The sequence below is a fragment of the Biomphalaria glabrata genome, chromosome 15 (assembly GCF_947242115.1).
Source record: "Biomphalaria glabrata chromosome 15, xgBioGlab47.1, whole genome shotgun sequence".
In the NCBI taxonomy this organism is placed as follows: Eukaryota; Metazoa; Mollusca; class Gastropoda; family Planorbidae; genus Biomphalaria; species Biomphalaria glabrata.
In genome coordinates, this window is record NC_074725.1 from 2,129,401 (window position 1) to 2,155,780 (window position 26,380).

At 39.3% G+C, this 26,380-nt stretch overlaps 1 protein-coding gene across 2 annotated transcripts in view; it reads right to left on the bottom strand.

Moving 5' to 3' along the window:
- Window positions 1-466: 466 nt before the first annotated feature.
- LOC106058788 (uncharacterized) overlaps window positions 467-26,380 on the bottom strand; it is a 53,387-nt gene continuing 27,473 nt past the window's right edge. The window contains exons 3-9 of one of the 2 annotated variants that reach the window (XM_056012482.1): window positions 25,723-25,959; window positions 24,888-25,098; window positions 16,845-21,002; window positions 6,372-6,461; window positions 5,140-5,242; window positions 4,058-4,151; window positions 467-3,117 (exon numbers count right to left, since the gene is read on the bottom strand). In XM_056012482.1, coding sequence (XP_055868457.1) covers window positions 20,541-21,002; window positions 24,888-25,098; window positions 25,723-25,959 — 910 coding nt within the window. In that variant the 3' untranslated portion in view covers window positions 467-3,117; window positions 4,058-4,151; window positions 5,140-5,242; window positions 6,372-6,461; window positions 16,845-20,540. Of the gene's footprint in view, window positions 3,118-4,057; window positions 4,152-5,139; window positions 5,243-6,371; window positions 6,540-16,844; window positions 21,003-24,887; window positions 25,099-25,722; window positions 25,960-26,380 lie in introns of both variants that reach the window. The other variant, XM_056012481.1, reaches the window with a different exon arrangement.

Consider the following 26,380-nt stretch of genomic DNA (forward strand, 5'->3'; position numbering starts at 1 on the left):
ACACAACGACCAACTGCCTTTACTTTTCCCCAACTAATGTCAGGTACCCATTAGAGCTGGCCAGACTCTGAGGCGCCCTAAGATCCCAAAATTCAAAGTCTTCATCAGGATTCTAACGCGGTACCCTCAGTTTGGAAGCCAAGTGCTTTACCGTGCAGCCACCGCACCTCCATTTACAATAGATGGATCAGCTGTACACTGGAAATGGAGCTGGCCAGACTCTGAGGCGCCTTAAAATCCCAAAATTCAAAGTCTTCATCAGGATTCTAACGCGGTACCCTCAGTTTGGAAGCCAAGTGCTTTACCGTGCAGCCACCGCACCTCCATTTACAATAGATGGATCCGCTTTACACTGGAAATGGAATATTATGCTAAGTACCGGTATTGCTGAAGACTGTCTACCAAGACTTTCTACTTAGTGAAAAGTGATTAGAAATAGCACTGAGAAAGTGAAACAAGACCGAAATGGGTTGAAACTATTTATTCCATAACACCAAATTTAGCAAAAGTATGAACAAAAAGTAATTGTATATTAAGAAATATTGACATACTTAAAATAATAATAACAGACATTCTGTCTCATCACAAGTTTACACTTGTTTAACAAATAGGCGTTTAGTCAATAAAGATCTGACCCCAGGAAATACATACACAGTATTCTCCACTACAACCATTCATGAAGTAAAAAGTCAAGTAAATGATGAAATGAGAAATCACAATTAAGATGACTGCATTGGACAAAAAAAATAATTTTAGTTTAGTTCAAATTAAAACCCAAAATGCAGCTAACAAAACAAAATGCCAGTTTAGTCATACATTTTCACAACTACCTATACAAATGTGACAATGAGCAATTGATAACCAATATGTAATTAAGATCTGCTGACTGTAGACCAACAAATGACTTTATTAATGGCTTTCATTGCATTGATTTGTAAAAGGTCAGAGATTATGTAGGAAGCTAGTTACCAAGCAGATTCCTAGTTTTGAATCAACACAAAACAAAAGAAATATTCCAGATATGTCTCACTTATTGTCCACAACGCAACTTAATGGACATTCAAAGGATTATAATTTCCATTGTAAGACTTTCTCCCTGACCTAAATTTAGGCCTTTTTCATCAAACTTAAGTGTTTACAAATAAAACACAATTTCTAAAAGCATAATGATTAAAAATCTATGGAGAAAAAAACTTTTGTTTTCTTCAAAAACAATTAATACATTTATATCTAAAAAAAAAAACTTTTCTTCTGTCCCTTGACAGTAAAATATCTTCCTTTTCTGACATCTGATACCGAGCATTTTTCTGTAGCATTTACTTTCGAAGGCTCGGATTTTTGAATTCTTCTTTCAGCCTTAGTGTTCGGTGTGGTCAGTGTCCAACGTTCACAACCGTATAAGAGTACAGCGACCACTAGTGAAGAATATACCTTTAATTTTACTTGGAAGCTGATTTTTCACAGTTTGCTCATGGCAGCGGATGCCAAGCTTAAAAAACAAACAGCACATCAAGCGGATAACATTACCTAAGAAACTATAGAATGTTTACTTACAACAACCAAGTATCACACTTACTACAACAGTATTTGGTTCTGTCATTGTGATCTAATAATATTTGTATAAAATTGCAATATACAATTAAAAGCCTATGACTAAAGCATTAGTTCCATCTACAATAGGTCAGGTCAATCTGATAAACAAACTAGGAGAGAAACATGTCCAACTATTAAAAGCCATTTAACAGACACCCATTTTTGGGTTAAAACATAGCTTAACATTTAACAGACACCCATGTTTGGGTTAAAACATAGCTTAACATTTAACAACCTGATGTCCAAATGTTATGCAAGTAAAAATATGATATAAAAGTAAAATAAAATGCTAATAAAAACAACTAGAAATGCAAAATATGAATAAACATAACATCAACATGTCAGCACTTGTGTGATTGTATTAAAAATGTTGAAAAAAAAAATCAGATATTTATTTAACAGACAATAAAATTCTGTTTTAAAAAAATGGCTAAGTACTTCAGAACTACAATTTAAAGGGAAGGTCTATGGTCAATGGTTTACAGCCTGTCATGTGGCCAGCACAGTGACGATGACCATCAATATTTTCTATCCCCCATTTCACGTCACGTGTCCATTAAAGTCAGCTGGTCTAAATATTTAGAGCGAGCATCTAAGCAAACATCCCTACCACCATATGAAACACAGCTTTCTGTTTAACAGGCAAGTGCTTACAGAGGCCAATACATCTTAAAGAAACCAGAACTTCTGCATCTATGTTATCTGATTTTGGACATATTATTTACGCAGAATTTTTCATGCTATATTTTCTTTCAGATCTTTCTTGCATGATCTTAAGACAGGTCAATGAGGTCATTTACTTAAGCTTTCATGTTTTTAATAGCCTGGAGGTCAGGTACTAGTAAAGAACAATTTTTGACAAAGATGCTGGCTGTCATTTTTTTAATGGCCAATTGGTGATAAGTTCTTAGGTCCAGGTCTTAGATTAGCAACAGAGATAGGAATAATAATTTTTTTGTATGAAAGGGAAGACCCATTCTTTGCACACACACAAATTGGACCAGAGAGCTTATAATTATTTTTTTTTGTCAGCATTACATGCACAAGTGATCAGATAAATAGACTGCTACAAAAAGTTAGCCCCAACTAAAAGGGATAATCTTTCTATATTACAGGGCCACTGCTTCAATTATTTGCTTTTATTGGCACTTTGAAAAAATATAAAAAATAATTACAATTTATAAATATATATTTGTTCATGGTTCAATTATTCTTACACGAAAAAATCAAAGCATGATTGTCCTCTATTATAGGCCTACTTTATTATCTAGACTTTGCATTGGTCTACATAACTACAAGTCTTGAACATACCGTTCTAAATATGTAATCGTATTAAGAGTTAAATTTTTGAAATGATGGCAGAGTGGCAACAGTTACACAAGTAATAACCTACACACCAAATGTTTATCATTATGTTTCTAGCAGCTAGTATGTTGAAGATTAATCAAAAAGATTTTTTAGGTCAACTTCTTTTGATTTCTTTATTTCCACCACATAGCAGTCATTCTTTTTCTTTTGTTTCAACTGAAATGGGAAATATGTTATAAACAAGACAGGCTATGGAAATACAATACTACTTTAAATATAAATATATGTATGTTACTTATATGTATATTACATGTTTTTAACAATAGCTAGGAAGTTTTGAAACTGGCCAATATGCATCTATGCTATTCTGACACAGAGAAGACTACACTGGCTCGGACATGTCACCTGCATGCCAGATGGAAGAATCCCTAAAGACATCCTATACGCTGAGCTTGCGGAGGGAATCAGACCCAAGGGCCGCCCAAGACTGACCTACAGAGACATCTGCAAGCGAGACATGACAACCACGGGCATCAACCAAAGTATAAGGGAGGAGATAGCCCAAGACTGGACAGCAAGGAGACAGACTGAACGTGCTGGTACGAACCTCGCTGAGAGCAAAAGAAACGAAGCTGCCTGTCAAGAGAAAGAAAGCTACCCTGTCAGCTAGCCCTAAAACAGTTGCATATAGATTTTGATTTTTTTTTTTTTTATATTTATATTTTAGGCACATCGGCACAATTTAGGCCATATCGTGCCTGCAGTCCCTTAAGGACTACTCTCTCTCTACATAACAAGGGCTAAATTCTATACAGTTAAATCATTAAAATCAAGGTCTATTCACAGTTAAAATAGTAAAGGTAGTAAAAATTTAATAATTTGGTAAAAATCTAATGTAAATAGTACATGTTCACAAATTCATAAATCAGATCTTTGTAGTTGCATATACATGCACGAAATGTGGCAAACTCTGCTGCTCCAGAATTGGCTTGATCAGTCACTCCAGATTCTGCACCGTCTCAAGACAAAACCTAAACCAGGGACTCATCTGGGTATATCCATTGTCTTCCGAGGCTGAAGGAGCCCATATATATCTATAAATATTTATGTATATTAACAAAAATGAAGATCACAACCTGTTTGAAGTAGTACTTACAATTTTTAAAGCTCCTGATGCAAAAGGCAGTGAAACATTTTCTCTGACTAACTCGTCTTTCACCTTTAACTGAAAAATTCCTTGCTGTTGATCTCTGAAAACAAATCAAGTCAACCATTATTAAAAGATTACAAAACTAACTTGGTCTACTTAGATCAATCTCAGAGAAGTTGTGACATTAACTTATGTCTTCAGGATGTATATGTCTGTCAGCTGCAGTTATTTAGTATTTAGCATTTTTAGCATTTTTCTTGTCTCATACAACTTACTATCAAACTTCTCTCAATAAGTCTCAGACTGTGAAGAGTGATGTCTCCATCCTAAAATCATTATATTAGCCTATCAGAACTAATTTGTTTCCTATCTTTATGTGGTCACTGGATGGCTGCTGAGTTGCAGCTGAGCGCCTAAAGGCAGCACGGAAAACCAACTCCTAGATACCCCCTCCCCCCACTGGTCCACAAATGAGATTGGACCAAAAGCGCTCTGAGCACGCTATAAGCATGAAAGTAGCGCTATATAAAAGCTATAATTATTATAGTTGTATATTCTTCGAAGTGTCATAGTGATGGTACTGAATTCAATTTTTGCTCAATTTCTTCTCCGTGGATTGTTTCTTTACTCTATTTATTGTCATATAAATACTTTTATTAAATTCCTTCCCAGAAAGAAGCATCAAGTCTGGACTCTTAATTTCTTAAGAGAAACATAGATCCAATGGGAGAAGATAGGCTAATTATATACACATTGGAACTCTTTGGTACACTTAATTTTCTTGCATTAGAATTTTTATATTTTTGCTCTAACTAGCATATTGTTTTCAGTTCCTTAATATTACCATGACCCTGCAGTTAAATGTAGTCTATTTGCACTTACACTACAACTATAACATAGATCTGTAGATTTTGTAACAAAACACACAATGAAACTTTAGAGACAATTTATTTTTCTTGGTACCGCAGGCATATTCTTAAAATTCTATTCTAACACTCTATAGTATATACTATTTTTAAACTACTGAAAGGACTAGACAATTCTTTCAAACATCTAAGTAAATTTCTTTCCAGAGACAAAAAACTCACCCTTCTGTTTTGAAAAAGAAGCTACAATCACCACTCTGTAAGCTACTGGGAATGTCAAAAGTGAGTTTTCCATTTGTTCCTTTATCTTTCACACCAACATTGGCTGTAAAAGAAAATATGTATGCATTTAGTTTCTATCAAACCATATTTATAATACTAATTAAAAGAATCTGTATCATCCTTGGGGAAATTTGCCTTTAAATTGTGCATTACAAGTACCAATGCAGAATAAGCACACAAAATATTTGTTCATATTTGTTCATACCCCTATTTCTCTTAATTATTACATACTCAATTTACATTAGAAAGTTACATTTTTTTTCAATGATTACATTGCTAATACAACAAAAGAGTTCTTGCGTTTGTTCGTTTTTGTGATTGGTGTTTTGCATTTTCTATGTGATGGTAAAATATTTAACTTGTAACCTAGAGTTGCTTTTATCTTTCCTGCTATAGCATGCTCAGTGCGCTATGGTCCAATCTCTTCTGTGGACCTGTGGGGGAAAGGGGTAACTAGAAGAAGTTTTTGTGCTGCCTTAAGGAGCTCAGCAAACACAGCTCAGCTTGAGTCAGGATTTGAACTCAAGCCTCCAGGCTAGGTAGCCAAGCCCCTCAGCCACACATCCCATTCTTAAGGAAGTTTTTTCTTGCATAGGCGCCCAATCGTTATAGTTGGCCTGGACACTGAACGCAACATCGCAAACTGTGGCAGTGTGGGCAGTTTAGACCAATAGCTTGTTGCCACATAACAGGTCGTGACGAAAAGGCGACAAGTGTTGTAGCAACGAGCTATTGTGCTAACACTAAAGAAGGATATTTTCCTTTTAATAAGCTACTTAAAAATATTCATAAACATCACTGGAAAATGTATTTATAACTAGGCATATAACTTTGTGACTTTTTTTCCTCATAAAATTAGGCTTTAGACTACATAATTTGAGTTTAAATGCCATTTTATGTTCATACATGTTCAAAACTCAACAAAAAGCTAGCATAGTACTTTTAGAATACAGACAGAGTTGCTGTTTCAAATCAGTGTTTCCCAAACTGTGTTTCATGACTTGAATAGATTTTCCACGAACTACTGAAATAATTAACTAGTAGGCCAGCAAGTGTATTAATATCTCTAAAAAAAATAAGCAAAGTGTTCAGATAAATTCTCAGAATGTGCAAAGTGTTCCATTAAGGAAAAAGTTTGGGAAACACTGATTAAGTTACATTAGAAAACTTACTTGAGGTTGCCATTGGTTGGAGCGTGTTGCTAGACTTTGATGTAATGAACAATCTATTACCAGTAGCAGTAGGCCAGTAGAACTAATTGTCTAGAAAGTTTTAAAATCTGTTATTTTTAAAAAGCTGAAAACATTGATCTGAACAGACATAGACCAGGGTTGTCTAGCCTGAGAAAAAACATGAGACTTAAAAATATAAGTTAAAAAGACATTGTAGATAGTTTGGGGGGGGGGGGTAGATGTGAAGGTATTATCAAATTCTTGGAAAACCAAAATGTGTAATATAATAATCATAATATAAATGGGCATTTAATGTAATTGTTAAGGATACAGATTTGGTGCTTAAATATAACGCTCAAAAATATTAAACTGGTAAGAAAAAAAAACAACAGCATTCATAAAAATTGTACCCTAATGTGCATTCTTGTTTTAGTTTTATTGTTGTTGTTTTTTTTTTTGCACTCAGCACGAAACAGTTTCATATTTTTGGCTCATGAATTCTAGTAGCACTTAAGGATAAAATGCTTTTACTTTTTGCTTTGCTCCTCCTAGTCTAAAAGTGAAAACCTTTCCAAAATTAAACATAAGCAAATCTTTGATTACTTATTACTTAGTGTAGATGAAAAAAATATCTTCCTTTGTCTCCCCATGTGAATGGTCCAAGAATAATACTCCTGTCATGATTTATACTTGTACACAGAAAGTTCTTTGGTTCATCAGATGTAACCCTAAAGAAAAATATAGTATTGCTTTGACTCCTCTGCTCTGTAGCCACCAAGTGACAACACACAAACTTCTTTGTTATCTGATGCTATAAAGATTACAAACATATTTTGGCAAACTTCCTACAAAACAGTCTGAGATGGATTTTAGTTTCAACTGTTAAAAATAGTTTAGATCCTGCATGAATGCCACTATGTCTTTAGATCATATAATAATTTGGATACCTCCATTTTGCCTTCTCTGTAGTTCTTATATTATAATTTACAGACGTTCCTTCTTAACAGAAGATAATTATTTCCTACTTGTTTCCATGTGTCAATCTGCAATTTCCGCAATGAGCGTCAATATTTACAAACTGCAACTGTTGCCAGATTGGCTTGGTTGGTTACCGATAAATTAGATATATACCACTCAAACCAAAAAATAAAATAAAATGAGTTATCTTTTGTTGCCAACTATAAAATATAGTTCTGAAAAAGTTCTATAGCATTTAAAAATATAGATCTATTTTATTTAAACAACTCATACATTTACTAGATCTAGTGCAAATTATAGAGCAAATGTAGATTATTTCTAGATCTAACTTTTTTTTTGTAATGATTTTTTTGTCTATACTAAGAATTAATAAGTCTTTTATTTAATAAAATGTTATGGATCTGTCTTTGTGTTTTGTTTTTCTTATTTCTGTTATATGTTAATGCATTATTTCATTAGCACGTAAACGTGTGTATGGTACACTGGTACTGGTATGTTTATTATTAAAATTGGATTTTTTTTTTGACAAGAGTACAGTATAGAAGACTTGCGCCAACAGTTACTGGTACAAAAATCAATAGTTTCAGATAGATGTAGATAAGACTTATAGGCTAGTAGGCCAATTTAGATCTCAACTTTATTTAATTTAAATCGTAATCAAAATATTACTGAATAGATCTATTTAAAATGTAATCATTAGTCTATATAGATCTAGATGGTATTTAAATTGTTTTTTTTCTTTCACACAAACACACACACGCACACAAATCTAAACCTAGTCTATATCAAATACCGGTACTATAAGATAGATCTATACATTTTTGTATTGATCTATACCCACTACTGTATTTAAGGAGCAAACTTGGAGATGTCTGACATGGCTAAACACATGTGCCCCATTCTGCTGTTAGGGGTTAGCATGGGCTCAATTAAGGGGCACTGATGAAACCCATGTGGGGTCAGTAAGAGGGGTGATTATTGAGGGGCCTGAAAGTGCTTAATTTATGGGCCCCATCTGGGGAACGAACATTGACCCAAACAGGTGCCCTTAGGGGTGAGCTTGGGCTCAGATAGTGGCACAGATTGAGAAAGCTGAAAGAGCTTTAACTCATGGGCTCTATTTGGGGGATGAAAATTGGCCCAAACAATAGGGGTCCTTAAGGGTGAGTTTGGACTCATATAGGGTCCCAGATGAATTCAGGATAAAACCCATGTGGGGCCAGTAAGAGGGGCGAACATTGAGGGCTAAACACATGGGACCCATTTAGCGATTAATGTTGGCTTAAAAGGGTGCCCTGAAAGGTGAGCCTTGGCTCAGATAGGGGGGTCGGATGAATTTCAGATAAAACCAAGTAAGAGCGTCGAACATTGAGGGGCCTGTGAGGGCTAAAAACATGGCCCCCATTTTGGGGATCATCGTTGTTCAAATGGGGGTCCTTAAAGGGCGATTGTGAGCACTATCATGGGGCCCAGATGGAGCCCTAGTGGAGGCCAGTAAGGAGCAAACTTCAAAGGGCCTCAAAGGGATAAACACAATGGCCCTAATCGAAGGCATACGTTGACCCAAGCAGGCCCTTAGGATTGAGCTTGGGCTCAGGGGGCCCAGATGAAACCCTTTTAGGGACAGTAAGGGGGCAAACATTGAGAAGCCTAAAAGTGCTATAACTCATGGGCTCCATTTGGGGGATGAAAATTGGCTCAAACAACAGGGGTCCTAAATGGTGAGTCTGTGCTCAGTTAGGGGGCCCAATGAAGCCCTGATAAAACCGGTGAGGACAGTAAGAGGGGCGAACATTGAGGGGTCTGAAAGGGCTAAACACATGTGACCCATTTAGGGATTAATGTTGGTCCAAAAGGGTGCCATTAGGGGTGAACTTGGGGTCGGGGGACCCAGATGAAACCCTCATAGGACCAGTAATGGGGCAAATATTGAGAAGCCTGAAAAGGCTACAACTCATGGGCTGCATTTGGGGGGTGAAAATTGGCCCAAACAACAGGGGTCCTAAATGGTGAGTCTGGGCTTAGTAGCTCAGTTAGGGAGCCCAGATAAATTCCGGTTAAAACCCATGAGGGGCCAGTAAGAGGGGCAAACATTGAAGTCCTGACAAAATTGAAGTGGGGACAGTAAGAGGGGCGAACATTGAGGGGTCTGAAAGGGCTAAACACATGTGACCCATTTAGGGATTAATGTTGGCCCGAAAGGGCGCCCTTAGAGGTAAGCCTGGGCTCAGTAAGTTGGCCCAGATGAATTCCCGATAAACAGACATGGGGCCATTAACAGGGGAAAACATTGAGGGGCCTGAAAGGGCTTAAAGACATGGGCCCTATTTCGGGGGTTGATCGTCGCTCAAATGGGGGTCCTTAAAGAGCGATTCTGGGCACAATCAGGGGGCAAAGATAAAGCCCTAGTGGAGGCCAGTAAGGGACGAACTTTAAGGGGCCTGAAAGGGCTAAACACAATGGCCCCAATTCACTGGCGGATCCAGGGGGGGGGGGAGGTAGGAGAAATCGCCACCCCCTCAGCTCCCCCACCCCTTCGGGAACGAATTTTAGTAAAGAAATCACACAATCTGTGTACGAATTTATTAGTTATGTTAATAATATATACTAATTAATTATTTTTCAACCTGCTTCTAGATTATTTCGCCCCCCCTCCCATTTAGTATGTTGGCCAATCTGGTGGGATGGGGAGGTGGCGATGGCATAAACTTTCGATCTGGGGGGTGGCGTTCTAATTTATTTGTAGAAATCACAGCTTGGTAACAGAATCAATTAAATATCTATATAATTAAAATTAAAACACCGATCTTTATATTATGTCGTTCCCCTGTTAGCCGATTGGGTGGGGTGGGGCGAAGACATCCTTTTTTTTAAAGTCTAAGCCCACTAGAGACGTTTGCGACCTTACCGCGCCATTCGCTTTATGACGTTCAATCTTTCTAAGGTTTTTTGTCGTACTTCTTACACATGATCAGACATAACCAGCTTAGGGCCGTGGGTCCGATTCAAGCGTGGTCCCATCAATTTTTAGATTTATGGCTGCTTGGTGGATGTCTTTTCCCAATGTGAATAGGGTCTGAACTGGGGTTTTTTAGTACAATTTATTTCCATTTTCCACATACGGGTAAAGAACGAAATCGTGACGAGGTCACGTTAGATTTCCGCCGTGAGAGCTGCAGCGGATATCCCGGTCTGCCAGATGAGCAGGTCGTCAGCGAAGAGCAGAGATCAACATTTCAATAGTTCTATCAAATCGTTTATATAGACTAAGAAAAGCGTACATGATAATGATGAGCCCTGCGGTAAACCTTGCTCAAGTATTCTTTCGCGAGACACGCTAGATCCGTAGCGCGACTGGACTGTCCTGTCTGTTAGGAAGTTTTTTAGCCACTGATACATATTTGAGCATACTCCGAGGTTCATTCATTTTAGCAATAATCCTTGTCTCCAAACTCTGTCATAGGCTTAAGATCTAAAAATACTGCCAGTGTCAATTCGCCCTTGCGTCTTACCGTACCTCTCTGGAAACCGTCAGCTACTGACTGCATAAACACCATCGCTTGATCATTTGCACTTTTATGTTGCCTGAACCCGCCCTTTTCAGGTGCGATGATTTTGCTTTCTTCCAAGTACCACATGAGCCTTCTGTTTATCACTCTTTCAGCTATTTTCCCTACAAACGATGTTAGGGATATTGGTCTATAGCTGTCAGGTCGGTCGGCCGCCTTTCCTATCGTGGACTATCGTGGCCACTTTCCAGGCCTTTGGTAATTTCCCTTACGTCCAGGTCCGATTGAGCAAGTCGCATAATTTACTTTGCACTTTTTAATAAACGGGCCATGCTTTAACGATCAACCTAACATACTTTTTGAGCCCGAGAATGAATGTGACTTACACTGCAATGTCACGGCCCATTCTCTCGTTCTTTCGCTCTCTAGGTCCCCATTTCTTTTTTACCCGCGCAGCGTTATTCCTCCCCGGTACGTGACGTTTTGGCGCCGCCGTTTTGGCGCCGCCGTTTTGGCGACGGGACGTTTTGGCGCGAGCCGTTTTGGCGACGGGACGTTTTGGCGCGAGATATCATTTGACGATAATTTAATAAGCACGTAACTTTTATAATAATGTTTATTTCACTCTACCATAATATTGTATGTATAGTATGAATTCTAACACCGTTCAGCGAATTGTTTTTTTTTTAATTATAAAGGTTTTGCTTATTTCATGAATATAGGCCTATAATAAGTCAGATTCCTGAATGGTTATGACATGCTATATGTGAGTTCTGCTAATCGCACTGGATGACATTTTTGGATTTCTTTCCAAAAGATTTAGTTTTTTATTTGACATTAGTGTAATATACGAATTAGCTAAGTCTCACACTGTAATATAACAAAACATCTAACGCTCTATTACGCTGAATGACGACAATAACTCCACACATAGTAAAGATCAAGACTCGGAATGTGGTCAGTACAAACTCTAACGTGAATCTACCAATATAAACAAACACTCTGGGCGACAATAGATAGAAACAAATTCACGACACTAAGATACTTTGAAAAGATATATTTTATCAGGGCTTTATCTGGGTCCCCTAATTGAACAAAGACTCATTCCTAACTAGCCCCCATTCATCCTCCAAAAGGTGCCCATATGTTTGCACCCATCACTGGCCCCACGTAGGTTTCCCCAGTGCTTTATCTGGGCCCTCTAAATGAACATATACTCACCCTAAGGGCCCCCATTCATCCTCCAAACGGCGCCCGCGTTAAGCCCTTTCAGGCACCTTAATGTTTGCCCCCATCACTGGCCCCATGTGGGTTTCATCAGGGTTTTATCTGGGCCCCATAATTGAGCACAGACTCACCCTAAGAGCCCCAATTCATCCTCTAAATGGAGCACATGCGATTAACCCTTTCAGATCACACTAGCCCCATGAGGAGTCCATCAAGGCTTCATCTGGGCCCCATAACTGATCCCAGACTCAGCCATAAGGGCGCCCATTTGGGCCAATGTCCATCCCCCAAATGGGTCCCATGTGGTTAGTCCTTTTAGGCCCCTCAACGTTTGCCCTCTACTAGCCACATTAGGTTTCCATCAGGGCTTCATCTTGGCCCCCTGATTGCGCCCAGACTCAGCCCTAAGGGCCACCCTTTGGGCCAATGTTCACCTCTGAAATGGGGGCCCATGTGTTTGACCCTTTCAGGCCCTAAATGTTAGCCCCACACTGGCTTTTGAGGGTTCTATCAGGGCTTCATATGGGCCCCTGAAATGAGCCCAGACTCAGGCCTAAGGGCCCCCATTTGGGCCAATGTTCCCCTCCAAAATGGGAACCCTTGTGTTTAGACCTTTCAGGCCCCTCAATGTTAGCCCCACAATTACTCCATGAGGGTTCAATCAGGGCTTCATCTGGGCCCCCGAACTGAGACCAGAATTGACCCTTAAGGGCCCTGTTTGGGCTTTCATTAACTACCCCCAAAGGGCCAGGTATCTTTGGCCCTGTTGGGGCCCACAAGTCCTTCCCCTTACAGGCCTCACACGGGTTTCACAAGGGGATTTTCTGGACACCCTGACTGATCTCAGACTCAGCCCTATAGGCACCTGTTCGGGCCAATATTGATCCCCCAAATGGGTGCCATGTGGTTAGTATGAGCTGGTCCAGTTGGTGCCCTTACCTGGCCCAAAATCTTTGCTACAAATAACAGGCATCCACTCATCCGGTCTTTATCTGGGCCCTCTAATGAGCCCAAACTCACCCCTAAGGGCTCCCATTCATCTTCTGAATGGTGTCCATGTGTTTAGCGTAGGTTTCATCAGGGCTTTATCTGGGCCCCCTAATTGAGCACAGATTCATCCCTAACGGCCCCCATTCATCCTCCAAATAAGCCCATCTCTTTGCCCCCATCACTGGCCCCACGTAGGTTTCATCAGGGTTTTATCTGGGCCCTCCGATTAAAGACAGTCTCATCCCTAATGGCCCATATTCATCCTCCAAAAAAGGCCCGTGTTTAGCCCTTTCAGGCCACTCAATGTTTACACTCATCACTGGCCCCTTGTGGGTTTCAGCAGGGTGTTATCTGGGCCCCCTAATTGAGCACAGACTCACCCATTCATCCTCTAAATGGGGCCCATTTGATTAACTTTTCAGACCACTCAATGTTTGGCCCACACTGGCCCCATGAGGGTTCCCTCAAGGCTTCACCTGGGCCTTCTAACTTAGCCCAGGCACAGCCCGAAGGGCGTCCATTTGGACCAATGTTCATCCCCCAAATGGGGCCCATGTGTTTAGCCCTTACAGGCCCCTTATTGTTTGCCCCATACTAGCCCCAAGAGGGATCATTCAGGGCTTCATCTAGGCCCCCTGATCCTTAATCCTTAAGGTCCCTGTTTGAGCTTTCATTAATTGCCCCCAAAGGGCCAAGTACTTTCCTTTACTGGCCCCATACAGGTTTCATAAGGGGATTTACTGGGCCCCCTAACTGAGCCCAGACTTATCCCTTAGGGCCCCCAATAGGATTCTATCAGGGCTTCATCTAGGCCCCCTGATCCTTAATCCTTAAGGTCCCTGTTTGAGCTTTCATTAATTGCCCCCAAAGGGCCAAGTACTTTCCTTTACTGGCCCCATACAGGTTTCATAAGGGGATTTACTGGGCCCCCTAACTGAGCCCAGACTTATCCCTTAGGGCCCCCAATAGGATTCTATCAGGGCTTCATCTGGACCCGTAACTGAGCCCAGACTTATCCCTAAGGGCCCCCATTTGGACTAATGTTCATTCCCCAGATGGACCCCAAATGGGTTTCATAAGGTGATTTTCTGGGCCCCCTGACTGAGCCCAGATTCAGCCCTAAGGGCGCTCGTTTGGGCCAATGTTCAACCTCCAAATGGTGCCCACGTGGTTAGTCCTTACAGGCCCGTCAACGTTTGTCCTATACTAGCCTCATTAGGTTTCCATCAGGGCTTCATCAGGGCCCCCTGATTGCGCCCGTTTGGGCCAACGTTCATCCCCCAAATGAGGCCCATGTGTATAGCCCTTTTACGCCCCTCAGTGTTTGCCCCACAATGGCTCTATAAGGGTTCCAATAAGGTTTCATCTGGGCCCCCTGACTGAGCCCAGATTCAGCCCTAAGGGCGCTCGTTTGGGCCAATGTTCAACCTCCAAATGGTGCCCACGTGGTTAGTCCTTACAGGCCCGTCAACGTTTGTCCTATACTAGCCTCATTAGGTTTCCATCAGGGCTTCATCAGGGCCCCCTGATTGCGCCCGTTTGGGCCAACGTTCATCCCCCAAATGAGGCCCATGTGTATAGCCCTTTTACGCCCCTCAGTGTTTGCCCCACAATGGCTCTATAAGGGTTCCAATAAGGTTTCATCTGGGCCCCATAACTGATCCTAGACTCAGCCCTAAGGACGCCCATTTGGGCCAATGTTCATCCCCCAAGTGGGGCCCATGTGGTTAGCCCTTACAGGCCCATCAACGTTTGCCCTATACTAGCCCAATTAGGTTTCCATCGGGGCTTCATCTGGGCCCCCTGATTGCGCCAGTTTGGGGCAACCTTCATCCCCCAAATGAGGCCGATGTGTATAGCCCTTTCAGGCCCCTCAGTGTTTGCCCCCCAATGGCTCTTGGAGTGTTCCAATAGGGCTTCATCTGGGCACCTGAATTGAGACCAGACTCAGCCATAAGGGCCCCCATTTGGTCGAATGTTCACCTCCAAAATGGGGCCATGTGTTTAGCCCTTTCAGGCCCCTCAATGTGAGCCCTACACTAGCTCTATGAAGGTTCCATCAGGGCTTCTCTGGGCCCCCAAACTGAGCCTAGACTCAGCCCTAAGGATTCCCATTTGGGCTAATGTTCGCCTCCCAAATGGGGCCCATGTGTTTAGCCCTTTCAGGCCCCTAAATGTTAGCCCCACACTGACTCCGTGAGGGTTTCATCAGGGCTTCATCTTAGCCCCCAAACTGAGACCAGACTCAGCCCTTAGGGCCCTCATTTGGGGCAATGTTCATCCACGAATGGGGCCCATGTGGTTAGCCCTTTCATACCCTTAACATTAGCCCCATAATAGCCCCATTAGGGTTTCTATCTGGGCTTTATCTGGGCCCCTTCATTGTGCCTAGACTCGATCCTTAAGGGCCATGTTTGGGCTTTCAGTAATTGCCCCCAAAGGGCCAATTATCTTTGGCCCTGTTGGGGCCCACAAGTCCTTCCCCTTACAGGCTTCACAGGGGTTTCACAGGGGGATTTTCTGGGTCCCCTGACTGAGCCCAGACTATAGGCGCCTGTTTGGGCCAATGTTCCTCCCCAAATGGTGCCCATGTGATTAGTATGAGCTGGACCAGTCGGGGCCCTTACAAGGCCAAAACCTTTGCTACAAAAAACAGGGATCCACTCATCCAGCGTTGAAAGAAAAAAACGATGCTAAATATTGTCTATTGAGATTTTAATAGGCCCGAAGTCTAAAAGAAATATGATCACAATAATAATGTCCATTTTAAGTAAATGTTGACAGCATGATAGGTGAAATAAAAATTTTATATAATTTCGTATTTTACTTATTTCAACATTATTCTAGACAGACATATTAAGAAATGTTGCAGTAGTCCTAGATTTATTTAAATACAATATTGATCTCAACATTATTTTATTTAAATGGTAATCAAAATATTACTAAATAGATCTATTTAAAATTTAATCATTAATCTCTATATAGACCAAGATGAAGGTGTATTTAAATTCAGTTCTTATCACACACACATTAACACACACACTTAATCTAAACCTATTAATCCACTACCTACTGTACCGGTATGTAATTATTATACTTATAATTTAATGTTGACTTCATTAACATTTGACTAGATAGACGTCCCGGTATGCGTACAGCTATTTAAATTCAATATTAATCTCAACTTTAACTTAGAAATATTACATGTTGACAGCACATTAAATTTTAATTAAAAAATTCTGCACCTAGACCTAGTCTATATCAAATACAAATGCCACATCTAGATCCACTATTTTTTTCTGCAATTATTCTCATTTAGATGTAATTAATAAGAATATATTTATTAATTATATAATAATATACTATTCTCTCCTCCCCCTATTCAAAACTACTGCTAGTAATAGTTTAGATTCTTAGTTGTTTATTCAATCTACATAGCTATCCGTATTTACGGTCGGTATTTTATATAGGTCTGTGAGCTCTATTATTTCTATTAGTTTATTTTCTCTCTCTTCCTATCCGTGATTAAAGTCGGTATTTAAAAAACAACTAGGTTATTCCCCCTTTTGATAATGCTTTTGGTCTTGATCCTGCTCCTTGACAACGCAGAAAAATGGCCAGGAGCGTAAATACCGACGCTCAATGCGGATATTGCCAATTATAGATCATAAATTTATTTAAAGTAATGATAAATTGTCATAATATAAAAATAATATTTAATATAATATAATCATATCTAGAATTAGATGCCGTTAACACTAAAAATTACCAAAGATATATCTAGACGTAGATTTAGCTCAATTCAATAATGTTTATAGTCTAGAGTCTAGGTTTGGACATTGACTAATCAAAAAATAATTTCTTCTATTCTGGAATTTGGAAGTACTCCAAAAAAAAAAAAAAAAAAGCTATGAGAAATAGGAAAAAGCAACTGGGCAGGATCTAAAAGAAAGCGAAATCTTTTAATAACGTTTATTTTCAACTTTTTACTGTTTGAAGTAAAATAATTTTATTAGATCTAAATCACAGACCTAGATCTATATATAGTCTGTATAGGTATGTATTTATGTATGTATTGTATGTGATTGTGATCTAAATACAATTGATTAATAAAATAAATAAAACGTATTAGTTGACGGCTGCGTAACATACGCCGCTATTTTGCAGGGCCGGCCTTAAGCCATTGTAACATAGGCGACCGCAGTGGGCCCCGCACTTTCATAGGACCCGCGCTAATTGTAGGGGTATACATTATTAAATTAAACCATTTTATAACATATAACAGATTTCCCGCGTTTTCCTGTCGATTTACCCGGAGCTCCTGGACCAGTTGAGAAATGGTGGGGTGAGAAAGAAGGGATATCTGTATAAATGTTTCCGAAATTGCTTTTTATATGCATTTTAAAAAATAAAGTTGAAGTATCCGGATTCGAATACAAGGGTTCAAGCCCCCTCAAGCCAACACACTAACATCTGTGCCTGGTTGAAAAACAGAAGGTTTAGGAAAAATAAAAAGTTTTACAGTTATCTATTGTAAATTTCAAACTTCAAAGCAGCAAACTATGTCTGTCTACAAAGTATAAAGGGGACTAATTCAACGTATCCCACCACATCAGCCAAGTTAAAATTTCTTTCCATTGTTCGATACTAAACAAAATAATTAATTACAAATAGTTAATTAACTAACTGGTTAAGTTTTTAAATTGATTCTTGTTTTGTCAGGTAATAGAAACAATTGTGCGAAATTTCAGCTTGATCCGAAATTAGGTGAGGGGGAAATAACGTGTACAAACTTTCTTCCAGGCAGACAGAGTGAGTACATATACGCTTTGTAAAAAGAGTCTATTTATTTCATCTTTTTTTTTAGATCACTTGTTAGGGACTATGTATATGTCTGACAAAAAGGCATACTTCTTGATCACCAACACTCCATAGTGACAGCGTCTTCGATATGTGTGCATATGCATTGGTTTACCATTGTCTTTTTGATCACAATGTTTCGTTTTGGTTTTGGTCCAGATTAAAAATCCCAGTCTTCGAACCCAGGACCCCGGTTCGGTAGCCGAGCGCTTTACCGCTCAGCCACCGCGCCTCCAAAAAGTAGGCCTAGAGGTGGCACAGGCTTATTATTGTTGTCTAGATTTATTACAAATTTAATTACATGACTGCTCCAGACTAAGTGATACAATTACGGCTTAATATAAGCTTTTTAAAAAGGATTTTAAAATACATTTTTCTTTTTTTATTATTTAACTTACAACAGATAAAAAGTTGTTAATTTATGTATTGCTAATAATGATTTTTAAAGCCAGTAGTGGATGTGTACAAAACGATCTCCAAATGCGTGTACATTCCAACAAACGTTTCGCAATTTAGTATATTATTTATATAAAAAAAAGACACCAACAACGAGGAAATTACCGTGTACTAAATGCTCTTTAAATATAGTTCAACACATAAATAGCATAAATGCAATACAAAGCACTCTAGCCAATCGTGACCTTCGTGATTAATGACGGCCTTGGTCAAATAAAGAAGCAGAACTTTCTGCAAGTGTTGCCTCAGACAAAAGCGACCTTAAGAGTGCGCGGGATCCTGGCTGACTGGGACAAAGAAGTAAAGTTTTCCCCTCAGACCATGCGGTCTATAGAACAGAAGATGTAAAGGTCACCTGTATCGAGGGTGTCATGTACTCATTTGAGCTGTTTGGACTTGGGGGCACCATAAGCATCCCGAAATTAAAAAAATACCTGTTTTCACTATAATTTGAAACCGGGACCCTCTGGTTCAGAATCCAAGCACTTTACCACTCATCCACCGCGCCTCGGACGGTGGCAAAAGGTTCTCTTTATTGCAAGCTCTCCTTAGCAGGGGCGTAACTAGGAATTTTCCATTGTTTGGGGGCACGGGGGCTTGACCTCTTTGAGGGCCCCTGCATTTTGCGTAATAATTTTTTTATGTAAAAAAACACTCATTTGGGGGGGGGGGCGGGCTCAAGTGGGTGCCCGAGGGGATTTTCAAATTCTCCCCCTTCTACCCCACTCTAACTACGCTGCTGCCCCTTAGGCATGGGGCCTGGCGCAGTTGCCACGCTCGCCACCCCTCACAAGGCCGCCTCTGCTGACAGTTTCTAAATAATCTTCTTCTAGTGGAGAGGAATTATGTTCTAATCATTTCTTTTTAAATTTGGAAAACAAAGTGTAACATCAAAGTAAACTTGAAATCTACGTATCCGAAATGTCAATTTATATTTATGTATATCTTTTTTTTTTATATATATATGAATCTAGATCTGGAGGACAGCACACTATTTTTCTTTGACACAGTGTGCAAAAGAGCTCACAGCTTAGCAGCAAAAAGCTGTCTAGAAGAAGAATAATAATTTAGATCTAGATCTTTTATTTTGAGGAAGAGGAGAGTAGGCCTACGATACTTTTTATTTTGAAAACGTTTTTTGTTTAGCTTTAATATTCCTTTAACTAGATTTTAAAAAATTATTATCAATATTCTAGGCCTATCGGTAGTATTTAAGCCCACATATAAATGACTATGACGTCAAAGCTCAATATAACATTTGACCCGTTTGTGAGCTGAGGACATCGTGACACACGCTAAAAATAGAAGTTACAAGTCACGTGATTTGATTGTTTTGATTTGCAGATACATGTATAAAGTATAGGCGCTCAAACCTAAGGAATGTACATTATAGTCTACATATTATCAGATCTATAACTGACAGCTCATTATGTATAAATAATACATAAATAATTATATTTAAACAATTTTTTTTGAAACACTCGTACACACAAAGCTTAAACAAACCAAACACAAACGGAAACATCTATTTATATCCGAGGTTATCCTATATGTACAGCCCATACTGCAATAAATTAAACATATTCACAGTTGGTATACAAAAGTCAATGTACATAAAATTATAATGGCATAATATTTGTACAATTTAAAAAAAAATTGAAAAGATCTACAAGTAGCAAAAGCTAACTTAATGATTACTTCAAAGTTTGAATACCCATTTGTTTGTGTTATGAAAAGTCGCTAAATTTCACAATTTTTAAGGAAGAATTGTTTGTACTCAAGATTAGTTGTCAGTTGTCTTACACAAAAGATCTATTACTTGATTATTTCCCTGGAATAGTTGGATCTTGTACGACGAAATCAAGAAATGAACTTTTAAATAAATGAAAGCTAATTCGAATTAATATCACCGAAACAATTTGAAGTCTGACGAAATGATTTAACACATTTCTCAAATAGGGTACTCCTCTCGTACGTTAGATGCACGATTTAAGTATCGATTTTTAAACATTTTTACAAAGCTTACAAGAAATTCAAGGTATTACCGATATTTTTAGTTGGCATACACTGCACAATTCAACGTAGACAACTGGGCTGTGTGCAATGACTATTCCAGAATTATTAAAACGACGACTAATAACAAAGTAAATTATGCCTTTAAATGTCTTGGATTCCCTTCGTTTGTGTCCCAAGCTCTGGCTAAAGCCTGGTTCTTAATATCCTCAGGCTCGTCACTGCTGAGCTGTATCTTGTGATTGCACGCCATCGTCCCCTTCAAGACCCCCTCTGTCACGAAGTTAATTTTGGTTGGGTCGTCCTTGCCTTCGGTCTTCTCCGGCACCGCGCAAGGCACCAGCTCCTTGTCGAAGGTGTCCACCAAGTTTTTGACGTTGTAGACGAAGACCACCTCGCCGTCAGACTTTCTCTTGATGTAGACTGGAGCTTTGCCCTGAGGGATGGACATCCGCGTGACCACGGTGAAATCGGCGTTGAGGGATTTCTCTTCGAGTTGCACGTTGGCCGTGTAGCAGCTCTTGGGGCCGACTTTGATGTCGCTGGTAGCCTCCATCACCATCGTCTCCTCAAAAGTTTGACCTTCAGATTTGGATACCTGAAATTAGGTCAAGGTTTTAGCTTATGAATTTTTTTTAAATTAAAATTTAAAAAACCAAAATAATGAAGTGAGGCATAAAGACAATTTCATTGACTGTTAGAATGGCTATCTAGTCGAGGTCGTGAATGGCTGCCTGGTCGTGTTGCATGCGCTCTGCTTCGTCGCCTTGATGGTCCCAGGTTTGAACCCAGCCCTCTGCCGTCCCCGTCGTTCTGCGAGAAGTTTGTGATAAGATGTGCTGAACTTTAAATCTGAAGGAACATCCAAAACATGTAAAAGAAACAAAAATATGATCCCATTCCCCACTAAGCCAAATGGACTTAGACAAATTCATTTGTGCTTTGAACCACACATTATTCTTTGACGTAGTGATGGACATACTACGGCCTGTGGACCACATTCGACCCGTGATACAGTGCTGTCCCGCCTCTCTAAATTTTGCCCCCAGTGTTAAATGAAGCCGCAGAGGTTTCGGTTTGATTCAAAAATTTGGGTTCGTTCATTCAGAAATTAAAAAATGTTTTTGCCTTTGTTCAAACTGGTATCTGGAAATTTAGGCACCGGATAATTAGGCACCGGATATTTAGGCACCGGAAATTTAGGCACCCGGAAATTTAGGCACCCGGATATTTAGGCACCCGGAAATTTAGGCACCCGGATAATTAGGCACCCGGAAATTTAGGCACCGGATAATTAGGCACTTTTTGACAAGGCGGAAAATTAGGCACCGGATAATTAGACACTCTTTAATTAGCGACCTTAATTTTGAAAGTAGTTTTAAAATGTTAACGTATATGTTATCCTTAGGCTATGGGCTATTGGTGACGTTATCAAAAAAATAGCAACCATAACGATTCTAACTGAATTTTCATGATATAAAAGAAAAACTGACAAAACGAGGAAAAAAATGACAATCGTGAGAATGTGTGGAAAAAATGACTCCGGATTAATAGTCATTATAAAATATAGACCTCACAGGATTCAGGGAAGGGGAGGTAGAGTTGATTCTCTTCTCATTGCTTCCTGACCTTAGCCCTTCCCCCTCTACGCACTCCCACTAAAGGAGAGGATTTGTGGCGGGTAGATGTTGAACTAGGTCGTGAAAATGACGCAATGAGTCTCAAGGCTACACACTGGAGTACATGGCAGGGTACAGCATTGAACATAACTGCTAAAATGGAAGTCTGGAGAAAATTGTCTTCTTATAGTGGGAATGGAAATGAGCAGGGTGGATTTGCGCGCGTTACTTATAGGAATTAAATATGTTTATAAACTAAAGTAGTATACATATTTTATAATAGCATTAATATCTATTATCAACACTCCTTCTTTTGTATTGTTAATGGGTAACCCCTTTAGGAAGATCTATTGTGGGAGTGTATAGGTGTGTTACGTCCTTCAAATGCGGTCATTAACTTTTATTGAATTAATATGTAGATTTATGTAATATAATATTTATATAAATAGCAATGGAAATCGCAAAACGGCTAGAAATTACGATAAAATATACTGTTTTGAAAATTTAAAAAAAGTTTATGGAGAAGACAGATGAGTTAAAAATGTAGATATCATTTTTTTTTTGAATATTGGTCTCTTATTAATACTTATTCTGCTTATAGAAGATTGTTGATGTTCCAATTTAACCCCGCCTTCTCTATCATAAACCAAATATATTTACTACAATTTTCGAGAAGGTATGATTCCTCCATTCCTTTTGTGTTCAGTAGGCCTACCTTATACAATTATTTTTTTCTTCAGAATGAAAAAAAAACCGACAAAAAAGGTTTCATACACTCATTATTAAACACACACACATATTAAAAAAACACTCGTTTCCCTAACTTTCAAAACTGCCAAACAAATTTAACTATTTTCATTTCCTTTATATATATTATTATTTTTATTACTGTTCTTATTATTATGATGGTTTTAACAGAAATGTGTCTACCAAAGTTTTTGGAAGGCCTCTAAAATATAATCCCCAGACTTCCATTTGAACACCTTTGTGTTTCCATACCCTTTAGTCCAGTGTGTAGCCTTCAGATTCACTACGTTACTTTTACGACTAAGTTTACATCTACCTGCGAGAAATCCTCTCATTTAAGTGAGAGTGTGTGCGCCCCCCCCCCGCCCCGCCCATCCGATTTTAAGAGTACGAACTCTCCTTTTTCCACAAGCAGAGGGCGATTGCGATTATATTTATCACCAACACTCCCCGACATAATAAAAATATTTTATAATACTTTTTAATCCTACGTATTTACATTAGTAACTAAATATTTACACAATTTGCATAATCATCAATTAAAAAAAACTCACCAGTCAACCTTAGGGGTTGGTGATGGACGGAAGCAATGAGCGGAGAATCATCTCTACCTCCCCTCCCCTGAATGCTGTGATGTCTATATTATATAATGACTCTGGAGTCATTTGTTTCCACACATTCTCATGATTGTCATTTTCCCCATTTTGTCAGCTTTTCTTTAGTTAGAATCGTTGTGGTTGCTATTTTTTTGATAACGTCACCGATAGCCCATAGCCTAAGGATAACATATACGTTAACATTTTAAAACTACTTTCAAAATTAAGGTCGCTAATTAAAGAGTGCCTAATTATCCGGTGCCTAATTTTCCGCCTTGTCAAAAAGTGCCTAATTATCCGGTGCCTAAATTTCCGGGTGCCTAATTATCCGGGTGCCTAAATTTCCGGGTGCCTAAATATCCGGGTGCCTAAATTTCCGGGTGCCTAAATATCCGGTGCCTAAATATCCGTAAATACGCGGTGCCTAAATATCCGGTGCCTAAATTTCCTAAATTCGTTCAAACTACCGCCAGGAGGTGACCTTGGGTTAAATTCGAACTTAAAACCATCGAGGTGACAGTTAAAGCGCATACCACTTGGCCAGTCATCCTCGTTCATTTGGAGTCACAGGTCACCACTGCTTTAACGAATGAGTAAGTGACGCTTTCAAGTGAGCTGGTTCAATGAGAATTCATTGAAGATAAATAACCGTGTACTGTGTCATAAGAGGTAAGTGTGACGATCACACTTGCCGGGGATTATATTATCAAACTTGATAACTCAATGAAATGAAGAAAGAAACATCTCTCTGTATTTTCTTAAAACTTCTTTAATAACTTCTTCAACTTTCACATCAAATTAACTTCTTAATTCAGTAACAACTTGACTTGATACTTCATAAATAAAACTTAAATGATACATGAAACTTCACTTAGTATAACTTCAACTTCAACTAATAAAACTTTAACTAATGGACCCGCTAATATCACAAAACTTATTACTAATCGAGAAATGAGCGAGGACCCAGTCTAACTGACTTTCCCCTAATTTATACTTTCTTTGATCGTACGTTCCAGAATCATGGAACCTTCTCAGATAAATATTTTAGTAACTTTGACCTTCTAGAAGCTGACGTGTGCTATTTTTTCCTTAACCTCTTTCTTTGATTGGATACCTAAAATTAACTTGTTTACGCTGGACACTTGCACTGGTTTGAACTCAATCTTCTAGAAACTGGTCGAAATAGGTCACAGACTCGACTCGTGACAGTAAGCCTCACAAGTATATTGGGTCATTAAAGGACATTATAGAAAGTTTGAGATGACTTATAGAGCCACAATGCAAAGAGGATCCGTGAAGTGGTATGTCAGATACTTTTTCATGGACTTTTCATTAATGCTTTGCAAAATGAAAATTCGTAAAGTTTCAGAGGGTCAGTTAAGGTTCCTTGAGTTTCTTTATTGTTTTGTCTCAGAGAAGCAGAATTGTTCAACCTGCACAAGAAATAATTGTAGCCAAAATAAGAACGTTAAACAATGACTTAACCTACACCACGAATGACTGTATTATTTAAAAGCTGACCTGATACTGCATTTCTATCTCTGCTCCGATGTTACCGTCCCCTAGTAGCTTTGGGATGCCGATGCTGAAGTTGGCCTTGCCGCCAATGGTGAAACCTTTCTGGAAGGACACAGAAATTTCAGTCCGTCGTGTTTTCTCAAATCGAAATTTGTACATCTGACTCTCGGCAGTGTCGTTGTTGAAGACTGTATCTAAAGACAACACTTCTGGCCTGCCAGGGATAGAATATAGTTACTTTGTCAGTTTCAGTACACATGGTTATCAATGTTATTTATGGGCTTGGGCAATACTCCAGAAACTAGGGCAACACCCCAGAGACAAGGGGAACACCCCAGAGACAAGGGCAACACCCCAGAGACAAAGACAACACTCCAGAGACAAAGGCAAGATCCCAGAGAAAAGGGCAACACCCCAGAGACAAAGGCAACACCCCAGAGACAAGGGCAACACCCTAGAGACAAAGACAACACTCTAGAGACAAGGGCAACATCCCAGAGACAAAGTCAACGCCCCAGAGACGAGACAAAGACAACACCCCAGAGACAAAGGCAACATCCAGAGACAAAGACAACATCCAATAGACAATGGCAACATCCCAGAGACAAGGGCAGCATCCCAGAGACAAGAGCAACACCCCTGAGACAAGTGCAAATCCCAGAGAGAAGGGCAACACTACCCAAACTTTTTTTCTTTTACCAAGCTTATATCAACTCCGTCTGTCTGTCTTGTCTATATCCTGTACACGTTATTTCTCCCACTTCCCATTCTCGCTAAGGTCTCAATCTAATATCCCAAACAAAGGCCCTCAAGATCCTAGATAATGCCCTGTGAATACCTCGTTAAATCTTGAGGACAATGTTTTTTGATTTGTAAAGAATCATTCTGAGAAACTTGTGTATCTCGTGGCACTGGAGAAGCATCTGGGGCAAGCACGGGACTTTTCCTGAGGCGAATCGTCTGCTGCACGTCTTCGAAGAGAAAAAAATTTTCTGGGACTTCGAAGTTGAACTTGTCTCTATCCAGGAACCTTTTCTGGCAAAATGTGAAGGTTGAACTGTAGCTCTTCCACGCCCTGAGTTAGAAAAAGAAAACATTTTTATTAGCTCTTTGTGGGGTAGAGAATTTAAAAATACTGTGTAATATTTTTTTTTTTTCATCTACGATATAAAATTATTAGTTCTGACCACTCGCAAATAAACATAATCACTAATTCTCCCACCAGACGAAAATTTAACCTATTGTTTCTTAACTGAAGCCTTGGACAATTAGGCCATTTTCAAGATTGAAACCGCAGCGGTTAAATTTACATCTCTTCTATTCGATACTAATGTACACTTTTTTTTTTTTGGTGCGTAACTTTCTTAGGTTCGATATTGTTATCTACTCGTAGTTTTAGGACGACGGTTCCTGTTTTCTATACCCGACACGAAACACCAGGACTCCCATAAGCCTATATTTAAGGGATACCGGTAATCATTTGACAGCATCAAACT